A 15,771-nucleotide genomic window follows, 5' to 3' on the forward strand; every position below is an offset into this window, starting at 1 on the left:
GATTTTGCATCGTTTCTATTGGACCCCCTCTAGATTGTATAGGCTGGGTCTCTAAGACACACCCACCTGCTGGTGGTGCCAATCAGAAGATGGGGACACAACACATGTTTTTTGGGGATGTGTTAAGATCCAAGAATTTTGGTTGAGGGTTCAGAGCTTTATGTATTGGACATTTTTCATTTTGTCCCAGACTCTGTTTCCTGGGTGATGAGACAGGTATTCACATTGGGGATAGATATTTAAAAAGTTGGGTCCTAGCAGGAGTCATGATTGGCAGAAGAGTCATCCTCAGGGGATGGAGGTTGGCTGGGGCACCCTCGTTTAGGAAGTGGCGAGGGGAGATGGGTGGGGAGGCGGCGTTTGAAGAGGTGATTTTTAGAAGGCTGGGGAAATGGGATTTGTTTGTCAGGAAGTGTGTGTGTGTGTGTGTGTGGGGGGGGGGGGGGGGGGGGGGTTATTTGGCTTTTTTTGGAGGGTTCTCAGGGAGGGGCTGTGGAGAGGGATTTGTAGTTTAGTTGGGTATGTGTATTATGTATGTTGTTTGAAAATATATCTTTTTTAATTATTATTATTATTTTATGTTTTTTTTTTACTTTTTATGTTCTAGTTGTTGGTGACCACAGTAGTGCCTGTTTGTGTTGGGTGGGGGATGGGATGTTTGGGGGGAGGGGTTTAATATGAATAATTGATTCCGTATTTTATGTTGTTTGTATGTTTATGATTGGAATTAAAAAAAAAAAAAAAAAAAAAATTATCTCATCATGTACTCACCCTCATGCTATCCCAAATGTGTATTACTTTTTTCTTCAGCAGGACACAAATATAGATTTTTTGAATATCTCAGCTCTGTAAGTCCATACAATGCAAGTAAATGGTGACCAGAACACAGAAGGTCCAAAAAGGACCAAAAGGCAGCATAGAATACTCCTGTGGTTAAATATATATGTATATATATCTTCAGAAGCGATATGATAGGTGTCGGTGAGAAACAGATCAATACTGAAGTAATTTTTTGTGTGAAAATCTACATTTTTACTTTCACATTCAGCCGCCTACTGGTTGGGGCTGGTCAAAGATGTAGATTTATAGTTTTAAAAAAAGGACTCAAATATTGATCTGTTTCTCACCCACATTTATCATATCTCTTCAGAAGACATGGATTTAACCACTGGAGTCTTAAGGATAAATTATACGTTTCCTTTATGTCCTTTTTGGACCTTCTGAGTTCTGGTCACCATTCACTTGCATTGTATGGACCTACAGAGCTGAAATATTCTTCTAAAAATCATAATATGTTCTCTTAGACAAATATTTAAAAAGCAGAAATACCTGGAAACACTTAGCACAAGTGTAGCCCCAGAACTGGTAACAGTTTATTCATGAGAACAGCATGACATTACTGTTGAAGGCCTTTAGATGTGATAAAACAGACATTTGGTGAGAAAAAGATGGATTGCATTATAATGTCAAAAGGTGTACAAAAAGAATATTTATATTTTTCATACATTTCAAATGTTGGTTCTCCAAAGCAGCCGATACATAATTATTTAGATTCTCATTTAATGTTCTTTCCTTCTATAATGTCTTTGTTACTATCCTGGCCAGATCAAAACTACCAGTTGACAACATAATGAAATTTAAAATGTAAAGATATTTTTATGATCTAGCTTGTTGTGCTTTAAACATTTCATGATTCCTCACACAATAAAAATCCTGCAAAACCAGCAGTGATATTCATGAACTTTAATGTGAACCCTTGGGTAAGCAAAAGCTCACTGCATTTCTGTTTACCACAGAGAATAAATAACATCCTGAAATTCCTAAACAACCTAGCTCAAACTAAAGCACAACGTTTACACAATCATTCTATCTTTGGCTTGTGGCTTTAAAATATTCAGAAATATAATAAATGAAATCTATGTGGAAACGAACATGCTACAACTGGCCAATAAGTGTTTGCACATTGTTAGGAAGTTTGGAGTTGATGAAGGCCACGTCCACACTATGCATTCATTTACATTAATTCCACAGTAGAATGGTATATTACTGCACACTTTGGAAAACGATGATGTCAGGAAACTGAAAACGTTTGTTTTCAAACTTCAGCGGATTAGTGTGGACGTGGCATTACTCTAGGTTTGAAATGAAATGGATACTGGGGACTGCCCGAAACATACTCTATGCAAATATGTGAACGCAAACGCTTCTAGGTATGCAAGCTCGATTTCATGCGTCAGTCATAGTGCACTGCGAGTATGCGTTGCTCTAATAGCATTAGCATCGGCTGTCTTTTTCTATGGTCAGTATCATCTGTTATGGTGGAGCAGCAGTTTGAAAGGAATCTTGTTGAACAAGCTGGTTAAAGCTTGCAACCTCAATAATAACACATCTGAGGCATTTGAAGGTACATTTATCGACCCTTTGAGTAATGAGGTTTGTTGAGTACTTTTTTTTTATTTGCATGTGAAAATAATGATGGAGCGAACAGGGTCAGCAAAATCTTCCCATAGGAGCAATGGTCTGTTAAAAACTGACAACTTAGTTTGTAGATGTACCTTAATTTCAGCTGAAAAAAATTATTGAGTATAAAACAAACAACATGGATGCAGATTCATATGTCTGGGAAAAGACCCAGTGACTTGAAATTTTTTTAAAATAAAAAAACAAAAAAAACAAGGAAAGCAAAGTATTAAAAAAAGCAAACTTTGGCAAAGAAAGGCACGTGTTGACAGAAATCTCAATAGAGGCAACATTGATTCCTGTTTTTCCCCAGAGAGAGGAATGACTTCAGGGGTTGACACCTTTGACCGATGTGTCTATGTGCGTGTGTGTGTATGACTGTTATTGTTGTGTGTATGTTTCATTTGTAGTGTACACAGCGAATTTTTTTTCATGAAAACTGGAATCAGTCCTCTGTTTCTCTCCCCTCTCTTCTTTCATGTTCGGTTTGAGGAGAGGAAATATCACTTTGGATTTTGCTCATTCTTTGAAATTTCCTCCTCTTTAAACATACTTTTAAGGTCCTCTTCAAAGGAAATCACTCTGTTTTAGAGTGACTGCTGTTATATATAGCGTGACCATTCTGAGTCAGTCCGTTTTTCTTTATTTCTCTATTTTTCATGTCCTCATCCTCTTCTGCCGACTCATCTGTCTCCTCTTTGTCAGACCTCTCGTCCTCTACTGACAACTGTTGAGAAAGTATGACAGAGCGTTGAGTTTAAGAAACACAGGTGAGAATCATTAATCAGAAATATTCATAAAGACTAAAAGGAAATCCCCACAAGAATTTTGTAAGGTTATTTGCACTAAGTGCAAATAGTGATAGATGCTAAAGATGCTATTTACACTAAGTGCAATTAGTGTTAGATGCTATTTGCACCCCTAATTAAAAGGTGCACTCAGTAATTTTTTCCCCATTAAAAAAGTTTAACTCCTAAAGAAATTAATTGTAATTTTGATACATATGTATAAAATCATGAGCACTAACATGAGATGAGGACACTAGTCATATCGGTATCCTTATAAAAGCTGTTTTATTCCAGAGTGACTATTTGCACACCGGTGTAAATAGCATCTGCCACTCAGTGCAGCTATTTGCACCCCAATAGTTTGGTGGAACCACTGAAATATACGACAAACTAAACAACAGATTTCACTGCTGTGACATGGGGTGTAAATACTGTGTGAATATGTACTGTTGTCCTAGTGAAAATCCACCTTTTGTCCCACTCTTTTTCCCATCAGATTTCCTGTTTCCACTCTTAATATTTCCTTTAATACTATTTAAAATAATAGATAAAAATTAATAGAAAAGTTGATTTCTTCACAGTGATTTGGTCACGGTGAATGTCGTGGAGTGCAGAGAAGGGTTTGATCCAGAGGCGGGGTCTGTCCATCGCACTCCTTCCCGCGGCTCGACATCGATTGTGTGTAGATTGCGTCACTATATAGTAATATTGTAGTAAGCATGTTTTTTGGCAGAAACCATACAGTAGTTTTAATGCAATTAACCATGGTGTTACTACAGTAATATGTTGTTAATATACAGTAGTAACCATGGTTAATTTTGTAGTTACTGTAAATTTACAACAAAATACCATGGTGAAACTATGGTTACTGTAGTAAAACCAAGGTTAAGGTTAGGTTTAGGGGTAGGGTTTAATGTTGTGTGTCTGTGGGATTTTAAATAAACACAATAAACACACTGCAGTGATGCCCATACTGTATATTAGTTTTTAAATATGGGTACAAATAGTATCTGCCATTTTATTCTACATGGGGCAGGGGCGCCTTCATGGGAGCTGCCATTTTAGAATCACATGACCAGCTGAATACTACTCGCTTAATCTCAGTAACCGTCTTGTTATTGGACACTTTCACTCTTGAATTAAAATAATCACGCCTGATTGTGAATAGTCAATTTCTACAATGGCATCTGTAACTGAAAACGATTGATTTTGAATTATACTGCATCCACACCACTAGGTGTCACTGTAAGTCCAAGATGACACGAGCAAAAAGTTACTAAGTCCTTTAAATTCTAACACACAGTGCAGTATATGAGTCCAACAGTCACTCTACACAAACCCCTACCCCTAAACCTAACCTAATACCTTCTCTTACGAAAATTAACCATGGTTTTACTACAGTAACCATAATATCACCATGGTATTTTGTTGTAAAATCATAATAACCACAACTTTAAACATGGTTACTATATTAACACCATATTACTGTAGTAACACCATGGTTATTGCATTAAAACTATGGCTTCTGCCAACAAAAACATGGTTTCTTCAATATTACTTCAGTAAAACCATGATTAATTTGACCCAGATCAAACCCTTCTCTCAACTTCCCGACCATTTCTGTGACCAAATCACTGTGAAGAAATCCACCTTTATATTAATTTGTATTTATTATAACAAGTAGCAGCATTAAAGGAAATATTAAGAGTGGAGACTGGAAAAAGGAAGGGAAAAAGTAAGACAAAAGGCAGAATCGAACCTGAATGGTCTGTATGAGAATCTATACCGTTGTTACACGACACGCCACTGCAGCGACACTAGGGTGCAGTTTGTCTTCAATTTCTGTTTCCACCAGACTGTTGGAGAGCAAATAGCTGTGTGTGTGGCAGGTGCTATATACACCCGGGTGCAAATAGACATTCCGGTTTTGTAATGTGCTTTTGGGTTTATAATTTATTTGTAAAATAGGCTCTCTGGTTAACTTTACTTGAAGCGACTTTCCCGTTTTTTTCTACAACATAAATTTCACTCTCACCTCAAAAGTGCATTTTAAAGGCTCTGTGTTTAAAAAAAAAAAAAACTTAAGTTGTTACGTAAAATGTTTCATTATTATTATAATAATTTTTTTTGTTGCTGAGCAAACTGGGAAAGTCTTTTCAAGTAATGTTAAACACAGGCCTTATATTACTTATATTAGGCCTTAGATTGAAAACCGCCATTCTAGCAACCTGTTATCAGTTCCCCAGGGAACCCATGGCTTGAAAATGCTGATTGTCTAAAAACTGAACAGCTCTGTTAAGGAAATCTTTGTATAAATGTGAATTCAAAATAACCCTGTCACACAGACGTACGTTGCTGGTAAGGAAGCGGATGGCTAAGCGTACAATCAGTGCCGCCCAGAAGATGTGCAGACACAGCAGCACCAGCAGCAGCCCATTAAAAAAGTAATATCCAAAAAATGGAGCATACAGAGTCACTGGATACACCCATGTACAGTACATGATCCTGAAGTAGAGAGAGAGAGAGAGAGAGAGATTACAGTAAGTTATATTACACATAATACCTGTAATAAAATATTATAAACATATTTAAACATCCCTAAAAATACTTAAAAATGAACTTGAGAAACAAATTGTGCAAGATTATTCAGTAAACTAAACAAAATGTCATGAATATGTAGTATACTGACCGCATGTGTTTGTCAGAAAAAGATGATGTGATCTAATGTGATCTGATGAGTTGTGTTGTGATGTGTTGTGCTGTGATGACTGGTGAGTTGAGTTGTTGTGATGTAATGAGATGTGATGAAGTGATGTGATGCATTGTGATGAGATATGATGAGATGTGCTGTGATGTGTTGTTTTGTGTTGTGATAGGATGCGAGTGGCGTGATGAGATGAGATGTGATGCTTTGTTATGAGATGTGATCTGATGAGATGTCATGAGATGCGATGTGTTGTTTTTGATTTTTTTTTGGGATTTTTCCCCTTTTTCTCCCAATTTGGAATGCCCAATACCCAATGCGCTCTAAGTCCTCGTGGTCGCGTAGTGGGACGAATCCCAGTTGCCTCCGTGTCTGAGACAGTCAACCCGCACATCTTATCACGTGGCTTGTTGAGCGCGTTGCCACGGAGACATAGCGCGTGTGGAGGCTTCACGCCATCCACTGCGGCAACCACGCTCAATTCACCATGCACCCCACCGAGAACAAACCACATTATAGCGACCACGAGGAGGTTACCCCATGTGACTCTACCCTCCCTAGCAACCGGGCCAATTTGGTTGCTTAGGAGACCTGGCTGGAGTCACTCAGCACACCCTGGGATTTGAACCAGCGAACTAGTGAACTCCAGGGGTGGTAGCCAGCGTATTTTACCACTGAGCTACCCAGGCCCCCTGAGATGCGATGTGTTGTGATGTGATGAGATGTGATCTGAATAGATATGATAAGATGTGATGTAATGTGATGAGATGTGATGTGTTGTGATGAGATGTAATATGATGAAATGTGATGCGTTGTGATGTAATGAGATGTGATCTGATGAGATGAGGTGATGAGATGAGATGTAATGTAATGATATCTGATGAGATGTGATCTGATGAGATGTGATGAGCTCTGATGAGATGTGATATGACGAGATGTGATGAGATGTGATGAGATCTGATGAGATGTGATCTGATGAGATGTGATGAGCTCTGATGAGATGTGATCTGATGAGATGTAATGTGATGAGATGTGATCTGACGAGATGTGATGAGATCTGATGAGATGTAATGTGATGAGATGTGATCTGACGAGATGTGATCTGATGAGATCTGATGAGATGTAATGTGATGAGATGTGATCTGACGAGATGTGATGAGATCTGATGAGCTCTGATGAGATGTGATCTGATGAGATGTGATCTGATGAGATCTGATGAGATGTAATGTGATAAGATGTGATCTGATGAGATGTGATCTGATGAGATGTAATGTGATGAGATGTGATCTGACGAGATGTGATGAGATCTGATGAGATGTGATCTGATGAGATGTGATGAGCTCTGATGAGATGTGATCTGATGAGATGTAATGTGATGAGATGTGATCTGACGAGATGTGATGAGATCTGATGAGATGTGATCTGATGAGATCTGATGAGATGTAATGTGATGAGATGTGATCTGACGAGATGTGATCTGATGAGATCTGATGAGATGTAATGTGATGAGATGTGATCTGATGAGATGTGATGAGATGTAATGTGATGAGATGTGATCTGACGAGAGGTGATGAGATGTGATGAGATCTGATGAGATGTGATCTGATGAGATGTGATGAGATCTGATGAGATGTGATCTGATGAGATGTAATGTGATGAGATGTGATCTGACGAGATGTGATGAGATCTGATGAGATGTGATCTGATGAGATGTGATGAGATGTAATGTGATGAGATGTGATCTGACGAGATGTGATGAGATGTGATGAGATCTGATGAGATGTGATCTGATGAGATGTGATGAGATGTGATCTGATGAGATATAATGAGATATGATGTGATATTGTAATGTGATGTGTACCAGAAAGGGAAGATGATGAGGCGTGTGATGATGAAGACTCCAGCAAACAAGATGAATATGTAGTTACAAGCATTCTTCCATCTCGCGTAGTTAAACATCTTAGCTGACTAAGAAAGAAAGAGAGAGAGAGAGAGAGAGAGAGAGAGAGAGAGAGGAAAAGATGATAAGAATAAGGGGAAATTCATGGATATTCAGAAAATTCTAACCCTAACTAGGTGGAACCTCTTCTACTGATGTACAGTATGTTAGTCATGAGCTCCTATTATCTCAGGCTGCATCCGTATTTGCATAACATGCAACAGTATGCCAAAAGTGTCTATGGTATGCATTTGTGCATGCATTCAGGGCTAATAAGCTACACCACCCTTAAGCTACACCTCACCACCACCAACATCAATACTAGTAGTCCACGCTGCTGACAGTGAACATCATGGACGTCACATTAACGTCCAACTGTTATCCCCTTCTATCCCCACTAGTATACTCAGTGGCCTTCACTTTTCTTCGCCTAATATTTGTTACAGAGCCAGACAAAATGTGTTCATTTGTGCAAATGTATCAGTGTGTAAGACATTTGTTCAGGTGGTTTATCTTCTTACCTCCAGTAAATAGTCTGCAGAATCATGCACGAACATGATCAGTGTTCCAGCTCTGATGTAATTCACACACCAGGAGAAACTGATCAGTGTGATGGTGGCCACATGATGAACGATCTGCTCTTTGAAGTCCTGAGATAGAGAGTTAAGTGACTCGTAAATCGAATTTCATTATACAGTATATTCAGTCAACAACACTGAGGATTTTCTAAACAAATTTTGATAAAGTTAATCAGTGTGTCATGTATTTAACTTGATTACATTTTTTAATCGATTGACTCCCCTAGTTAATAATTTGCTATATTTAACACACACAGTTGAATGGGATGGTCTGGTTTTGCATATGCGGCTGTTTATATCTAATTTATAGAGTTTTCAGTTCTTAACAAAGACCATGTAAACTAATTTTATACAAAAAGCACATAGAAACATTACATTATAAATGTCTGTCATCAGCCTCACCACAAAAACAAAACAGCCTAAATGGATTCTGAACATCAGCTGCTGCTTTGAATATTGTGCTGCACAGAAAATGAAATTTTGTGTGTGTTTGAATAAAATGATATGTTGAGATGCAAAAATTAGGTTTACTGTGTAAAATGATGATGGAATGATGGACAGCAGGATGATGCAATGACTTACTTTACGCTTGACATCTGAAGCCACACTGAACAGAAGGGAAAAGTAGAAACCCAGTTCCAGCATGTAGTACCAGTACTGAGATGGTAACAGTGTCTAAATGAGAGAGAGTGAGAGAGAGAGAGACTGACTTAAACCTTTAGGAATAAGTGGTTTGAAGACATGAGGTTTATAATGTATAAGCTATCTGTATAATTGCTCATTAGCAGACTTTAATGTTTTTATCTGACAGCAAATTTGATTAGATGCAAATCACATCACTTTAGCTCAGCTGTAATATAAGAGCTACTTGGTTATTTAAATGCTTAGTACCTATTTGCCAAATGTGCGGTATGTGGTCAAGGTGCATTTCAAATTATTGTGTGTTGTATGTGTTATATAGTATTGCTGGTGATGACAAGGCACCCTTGAAAAATGACAAGCTCTATGGCCTCTATGGCTCAGTTTTTTTTCATCAATTATATATCACACCAAAACGTGTGCATACCATACACACAAACAGTATACACAAAGAAAATGACTGTTTCAGGACAACAGTTTTTAAAAAATCTCTCAGTTTCACTCAATTATTACTCTATTTCAGCCTCAAAAAAACATTTGTGATAACTGCAGACAAAATGCACTCGATATCATCTTCAGCATCTGCTATGTTTGGTCAAGATGATGTCGCACTGTGGAGGAGAGGGCGTGGTCGAGCACCCGGAGAGAGAAAGCAGTAAGGACATCCACCTGAGATGAATTGTGACTAATTACCGTTTCTATGTTTACAGTGAGAGTCGGGGAAGATAAAAGATGGCCCAGTCCACTGAAAGAGAGAGAGACTGGCACACACCAGAGACTGTGTGTCTGTTGCAGAGAGAGCTTATTACTGTGCTGAAACTGAACTGTGTTTGTTTTATGCTGAAAAGCATAACTTTGAGATCCTGGCATTTAAGTTGGAGTTTAATAAATCGGTCTCACCTGACTGTTAAAACCGGCTCCCGCTTCATCCATCAGCGTATTGCACACCCCCCACCGTCCCACTGTATTACAAGACCCATCCACACAAAACCCTTTTAACAATTTGGGAAAAGCCGGCCAATTAGTACCCAAAATTAGTGGATGGGTGAGGTGGGAACTAAGCACAGCCTCAATGTTATGCTTTTGACCCCGAAATAGAATAGCGACGGTCACTAATAATCGTAAATATCCCCATGCACACACCTCACCTTCACCCGATTATTTGCATCCAAAGCCCCATTTTGAACCAAGCATTGATGAATGGAGGTTTGGTTACAACCTGAATCCACCAAGGCTTTGTATGTACCCCCCCAGTACTCACGGGTATTTGGTACTTTCCTGCTCAACTGGGGGCGGGAAGCGTAGGGGACCCGGATCCACGTCCTCACCTCCGTCACCGGGCACTGTTCACGGACGTGACACAGCTCCCCGCAACTCCAACAGACCGGCCTGAACCTCACACCCACACTAGTGGCGGCAGCTTCCCCACCTGAGAGGAAGAATGGGTAGAGCCGGGACAGAGAGAAACAGGAGGGTTAATACACCCCCGAGGCCGGGGAACTGGACCCACTCCGCCGATCTTTTTGGTTGTCGGGAGATGAATTGCCCCAACACCATGAGATCGATGACATGCCCGACGTCGCTGGGCTCCTCAGCCAGCACCCACCGCCAGCAGGCGTCACGGAGCTGTTGAGCGAAGGCAAACGGGCGGCTGACTTCGCTCAGTGTCAGGGATCGGAACCGCTGGCGGTGCTCCTCTGGACTTCAGGATGGCTTTCTTCAGCTAGGGGTACCTCAGGAGTTTGTCGACCGGGAGCTGCTGGGCCATGAGTTGGGCCTCAATTGCTTACCAGCAATGGTAAGTGTTGGACTGCCCATTGCGCCTGCGGCCATTCCAGAGCTTGGGCAGTGCGCTTGAAGAGCTCCAGAAAGGTCTAAGGATTGTCTTGTGCCCCCATCTTCGCAAGCAACACATGGGGGTTCGCTGCTGCCGGGGTCACAGCGTGCACCCCCACCTGAGGTACAGTGGCGTAGATGACTCCATAGCAGCATACCTTCCTCCTTCCTGGGTTTTGGCACCAGTGTAACAGATGTTCGAATTTGGATCAAAAGGAGGAAGCGGGAGCCGGTTTCAACAGTCAGGTGAGACCAATTTATTAAACTCCAACCTAAATGCCAGGAACACAAAGTACTGCTTTTCAGCATAAAACAAACACAGTTCAGCTTTTCAGCACAGTAATAAACTCTCTGCAACAGACATGCAGTCTCTGGTGTGCAGTCTCTGCTGTGTGCCAGTCTTTCTCTCTTTCGGTGGACTGGGCCTTCTTTTATCTCCCCCGACTCTCACTGTGAACATAGAAACGGTAATGAGTCAAAATTCATCTCAGGTGGATGTCCTTACTGCTTTCTCTCTCCCCAGATGGGCGCTCAACCTCCACACGCATGGACTATTGGGTAGTTCTGAAACCGTAAAATGACTAATGGTACACACTTTCATCTAATGGAATTTAAAGACACACACAAATAAGGGCCATAAGACTGCAAGTTCAATCGATGTGGTGATGATAGACTACAGGAGTTGTGTGTTGTTTTCAGGAAAAACTCACCAGAGTGGGGAACCCTTTCCACATCTCCTCTAGATCATACAACCAGGGTTTCTAGAGAGAGAGAGAGGGGATATGAAATGATTGTGTTCAGCACAGGAAATGAGATCAGAGGGTGAAAACTGGGTCCAACTGCAAATGGCAAACAACTTACATCGATTAGTGCACCAAGACCACCGAAGAAGGCAAGAAGATAAAAGGTGAATCTCCAACTACAAAAGAACACACACATGTGATGATCTGACACTGGTGATTTTGTTGAAGGCTCTGATGCTTTTTAAAAGAAAGACATCTGAATGATTTATTAAGAATTTTATACTGGTGGGAATATTTCAGGCCTATTTCATAAACCGTTATTTAACCTCACACATTCGCAGCTAAAACTTGGCGCACAAAAAATGGCCCAAGCTAATGGGACTAAAGAATGTCCATGTGTATGGGACTAAAACAATGACTAAAGTATTTGAATTCAAATTTTGTTAAAGGGATAGTTCACCCAAAAATGAAAATTCTCTCAGCAGACTTTTTTGTTTTGAATTTTTTAGAGGTGAAATTATCTGTAAATTCTAGTAGCTCTGTGACTGGCCAAAAAGCTTGACCTTTGGCCTAGTTTGTTTTTAACAAAATTCAGATTCAAATACTTTAGTCATTGTTCTAGCTCCATACATCTGAAGTTATCCAAGTGTGTTTGTACCTGGCCTCACGAAACTTCTTGAGTACATTAGGTCTGTCTTGGTTTCTCCGTCGTCTGAACCAGCGTTGGACCTCTCTTTCTGTCCAACATGTCTGCTTGCACAGTTTCTCTACTGAACTCTGCAGATAGCAAGCAAAACCACACATATCTGATGACTCAAAACAACTGAGGTAATCATATGTCATTATATATACTGTCTATATATCTATCTATCTATATATATATATATATATATATATATATATATATATATATATATATATATATATATATATATATACATACAGTTTATAGGCTATATATACAGTGCTGGGTAGTAACAGATTCCATGTAATCTGCATTACATAATCAGATTACAAAAATCAAGTACTTGTAATGGGATTAAATTACATTTTAAAATACTCATAATCAGAATATTGTTACTTTTTTATAGATTGCGTGATTACATATTAACAAGGCAATGGCAGTAAATTGTTAATAATTTATTAATCATCTTAATCATTCTCTTTTTTCAGTCTTTTACATGTTTCATTTTAAATAAGCACATCACTGATATCCGTTCAGTAAGTCTTCGAGTGTTTTCGGAAGAGAGGGTGAAGGGGAGGTTTGTGTGTATTGCACTCAGAACTGATTCTCGCTACTAGCCAGCCAGGTGAAGAAGGAGTGGTCTACCTCAGCATTTAACCACTGGATCTATAGAGATAATTTAATTTTTAAGAATTAAATTACACCAGTGGCGTGCAGCTCACACTCACACATTGAACTTAATTGCTTCAAAGGATCTAGTGGATGCCATCTTTAAGGGTCCTGCCTGCAGGTTACACAATAGTTCAACTGCAAAATGTGCTGCAATATGGAACAAAGCCCATCACTCTACTGTTGCTGATTGACATAAAACTTGACACAATTGTTCCTTGTGTGACTCGGTGGAACTCTGCTGTTTTAAAATATTCTGCTTTCTTAGAATATTCTTGCTGTTCAAAAGATAATAGCTTGCACCTCAGCACTGGAATAGGTGATGGCTATCAATAAGCAGTAAGGGAAAAAAGTGTTTCAGTGTTTATAGATGAAAGCTTTGACCTAGCAACAGTTACTGTTGATTTTATGGTCATTCATGTTTGTAATGTTGCTATTGTTTTATTCACTTTAAATTAACTTGATGTCTCAGTGTTTTGAATTATAAACATTGGCCATGCACTGTCATTGTTGTAAGATGTAATGTTTAATGCACTTTTTAAAAATGTCATAAGGAGCTTTTTGTGAGACTCTTTTTGTTAATAATAAAGAATGGAATATATTTCCTTGCTCTTTGTACTTTAATGTTAAAATGATTATCCTACTCAAATGCACGTGACATAAAATAAAATAGAACTAGGTAGAAAGTAATCCAAAAGTAATCAAAAAGAAATTGGATTAGATTACCCCAAAAATGTAATCTACAAGATTACGTTACTGAATGCATTTTTCTGTCATGTAATTTGTAATCACATCACAAATCAGATTACAACTCACAAGTAATCCGCCCAGCACTGTATATATATATATATATATATATATATATATATATATATATATATATATATATATATATACACATATAATATATATACAGGTGCATCTCAATAAATTAGAATATCGTGGAAAAGTTAATTTATTTCAGTAATTCAACTCAAATTGTGAAACTCGTGTATTAAATAAATTCAATGCACACAGACTGAAGTAGTTTAAGTCTTTGGTTCTTTTAATTGTGATGATTTTGCTCACATTTAACAAAAACCCACCAATTCACTATCTCAAAAAATTAGAATACATCATAAGACCAATAAAAAAAACATTTTTAGTGAATTGTTGGCCTTCTGGAAAGTATGTTAATTTACTGTATATGTACTCAATACTTGGTAGGGGCTCCTTTTGCTTTAATTACTGCCTCAATTCGGCGTGGCATGGAGGTGATCAGTTTGTGGCACTGCTGAGGTGGTATGGAAGCCCAGGTTTCTTTGACAGTGGCCTTCAGCTCATCTGCATTTTTTGGTCTCTTGTTTCTCATTTTCCTCTTGACAATACCCCATAGATTCTCTATGGGGTTCAGGTCTGGTGAGTTTGCTGGCCAGTCAAGCACACCAACACCATGGTCATTTAACCAACTTTTGGTGCTTTTGGCAGTGTGGGCAGGTGCCAAATCCTGCTGGAAAATGAAATCAGCATCTTTAAAAAGCTGGTCAGCAGAAGGAAGCATGAAGTGCTCCAAAATTTCTTGGTAAACGGGTGCAGTGACTTTGGTTTCCAAAAAACACAATGGACCAACACCAGCAGATGACATTGCACCCCAAATCATCACAGACTGTGGAAACTTAACACTGGACTTCAAGCAACTTGGGCTATGAGCTTCTCCACCCTTCCTCCAGACTCTAGGACCTTGGTTTCCAAATGAAATACAAAACTTGCTCTCATCTGAAAAGAGGACTTTGGACCACTGGGCAACAGTCCAGTTCTTCTTCTCCTTAGCCCAGGTAAGACGCCTCTAATGTTGTCTGTGGTTCAGGAGTGGCTTAACAAGAGGAATACGACAACTGTAGCCAAATTCCTTGACATGTCTGTATGTGGTTGATGCCTTGACACCAGCCTCAGTCCATTCCTTGTGAAGTTCACCCAAATTCTTGAATCGATTTTGCTTGACAATCCTCATAAGGCTGCAGTTCTCTCGGTTGGTTGTGCATCTTTTTCTTCCACACTTTTTCCTTCCACTCAACTTTCTGTTTACATGCTTGGATACAGCACTCTGTGAACAGCCAGCTTCTTTGGCAATGAATGTTTGTGGCTTACCCTCCTTGTGAAGGGTGTCAATGATTGTCTTCTGGACAACTGTCAGATCAGCAGTCTTCCCCATGATTGTGGAGCCTAGTGAACCAAACTGAGAGACCATTTTGAAGGCTCAGGAAACCTTTGCAAGTGTTTTAAGTTGATTAGCTGATTGGCATGTCACCATATTCAAATTTTTTGAGATAGTGAATTGGTGGGTTTTTGTTAAATGTGAGCTAAAATCATCACAATTAAAAGAACCAAAGACTTAAACTACTTCAGTCTGTGTGCATTGAATTTATTTAATACACGAGTTTCACAATTTGAGCTGAATTACTGAAATAAATGAACTTTTCCACGACATTCTAATTTATTGAGATGCACCTGTATATATATATATATATATATATATATATATATATATATATATATATATATATATATATATACACACACTATATATATATTATATGTGTGTATATATATATATATATATATATATATATATATACACACACATATAATATATATATATACTGTATATATACTGTGTATATATATATATATATATATATACAGTATATATACACCGATCAGCCACAACATTAAAACCACCTGCCTAACATT

At 38.8% G+C, this 15,771-nt stretch overlaps 1 protein-coding gene across 1 annotated transcript in view; it reads right to left on the reverse strand.

Moving 5' to 3' along the window:
* Positions 1 to 1,360: 1,360 nt before the first annotated feature.
* Positions 1,361 to 15,771, reverse strand: part of LOC127452640 (ceramide synthase 2-like) — a 32,672-nt gene continuing 18,261 nt past the window's right edge. The window contains exons 4-11 of the mRNA XM_051718269.1: positions 12,346 to 12,464; positions 11,806 to 11,863; positions 11,655 to 11,705; positions 9,052 to 9,144; positions 8,413 to 8,541; positions 7,814 to 7,920; positions 5,600 to 5,753; positions 1,361 to 3,187 (exon numbers count right to left, since the gene is read on the reverse strand). Of these exons, the coding sequence (XP_051574229.1) occupies positions 3,038 to 3,187; positions 5,600 to 5,753; positions 7,814 to 7,920; positions 8,413 to 8,541; positions 9,052 to 9,144; positions 11,655 to 11,705; positions 11,806 to 11,863; positions 12,346 to 12,464 (861 nt within the window). The 3' untranslated portion in view covers positions 1,361 to 3,037. The remainder of the gene's footprint in view (positions 3,188 to 5,599; positions 5,754 to 7,813; positions 7,921 to 8,412; positions 8,542 to 9,051; positions 9,145 to 11,654; positions 11,706 to 11,805; positions 11,864 to 12,345; positions 12,465 to 15,771) is intronic.

The sequence above is a fragment of the Myxocyprinus asiaticus genome, chromosome 15 (genome assembly GCF_019703515.2).
Source record: "Myxocyprinus asiaticus isolate MX2 ecotype Aquarium Trade chromosome 15, UBuf_Myxa_2, whole genome shotgun sequence".
NCBI classification, from domain to species: domain Eukaryota; kingdom Metazoa; phylum Chordata; class Actinopteri; order Cypriniformes; family Catostomidae; genus Myxocyprinus; species Myxocyprinus asiaticus.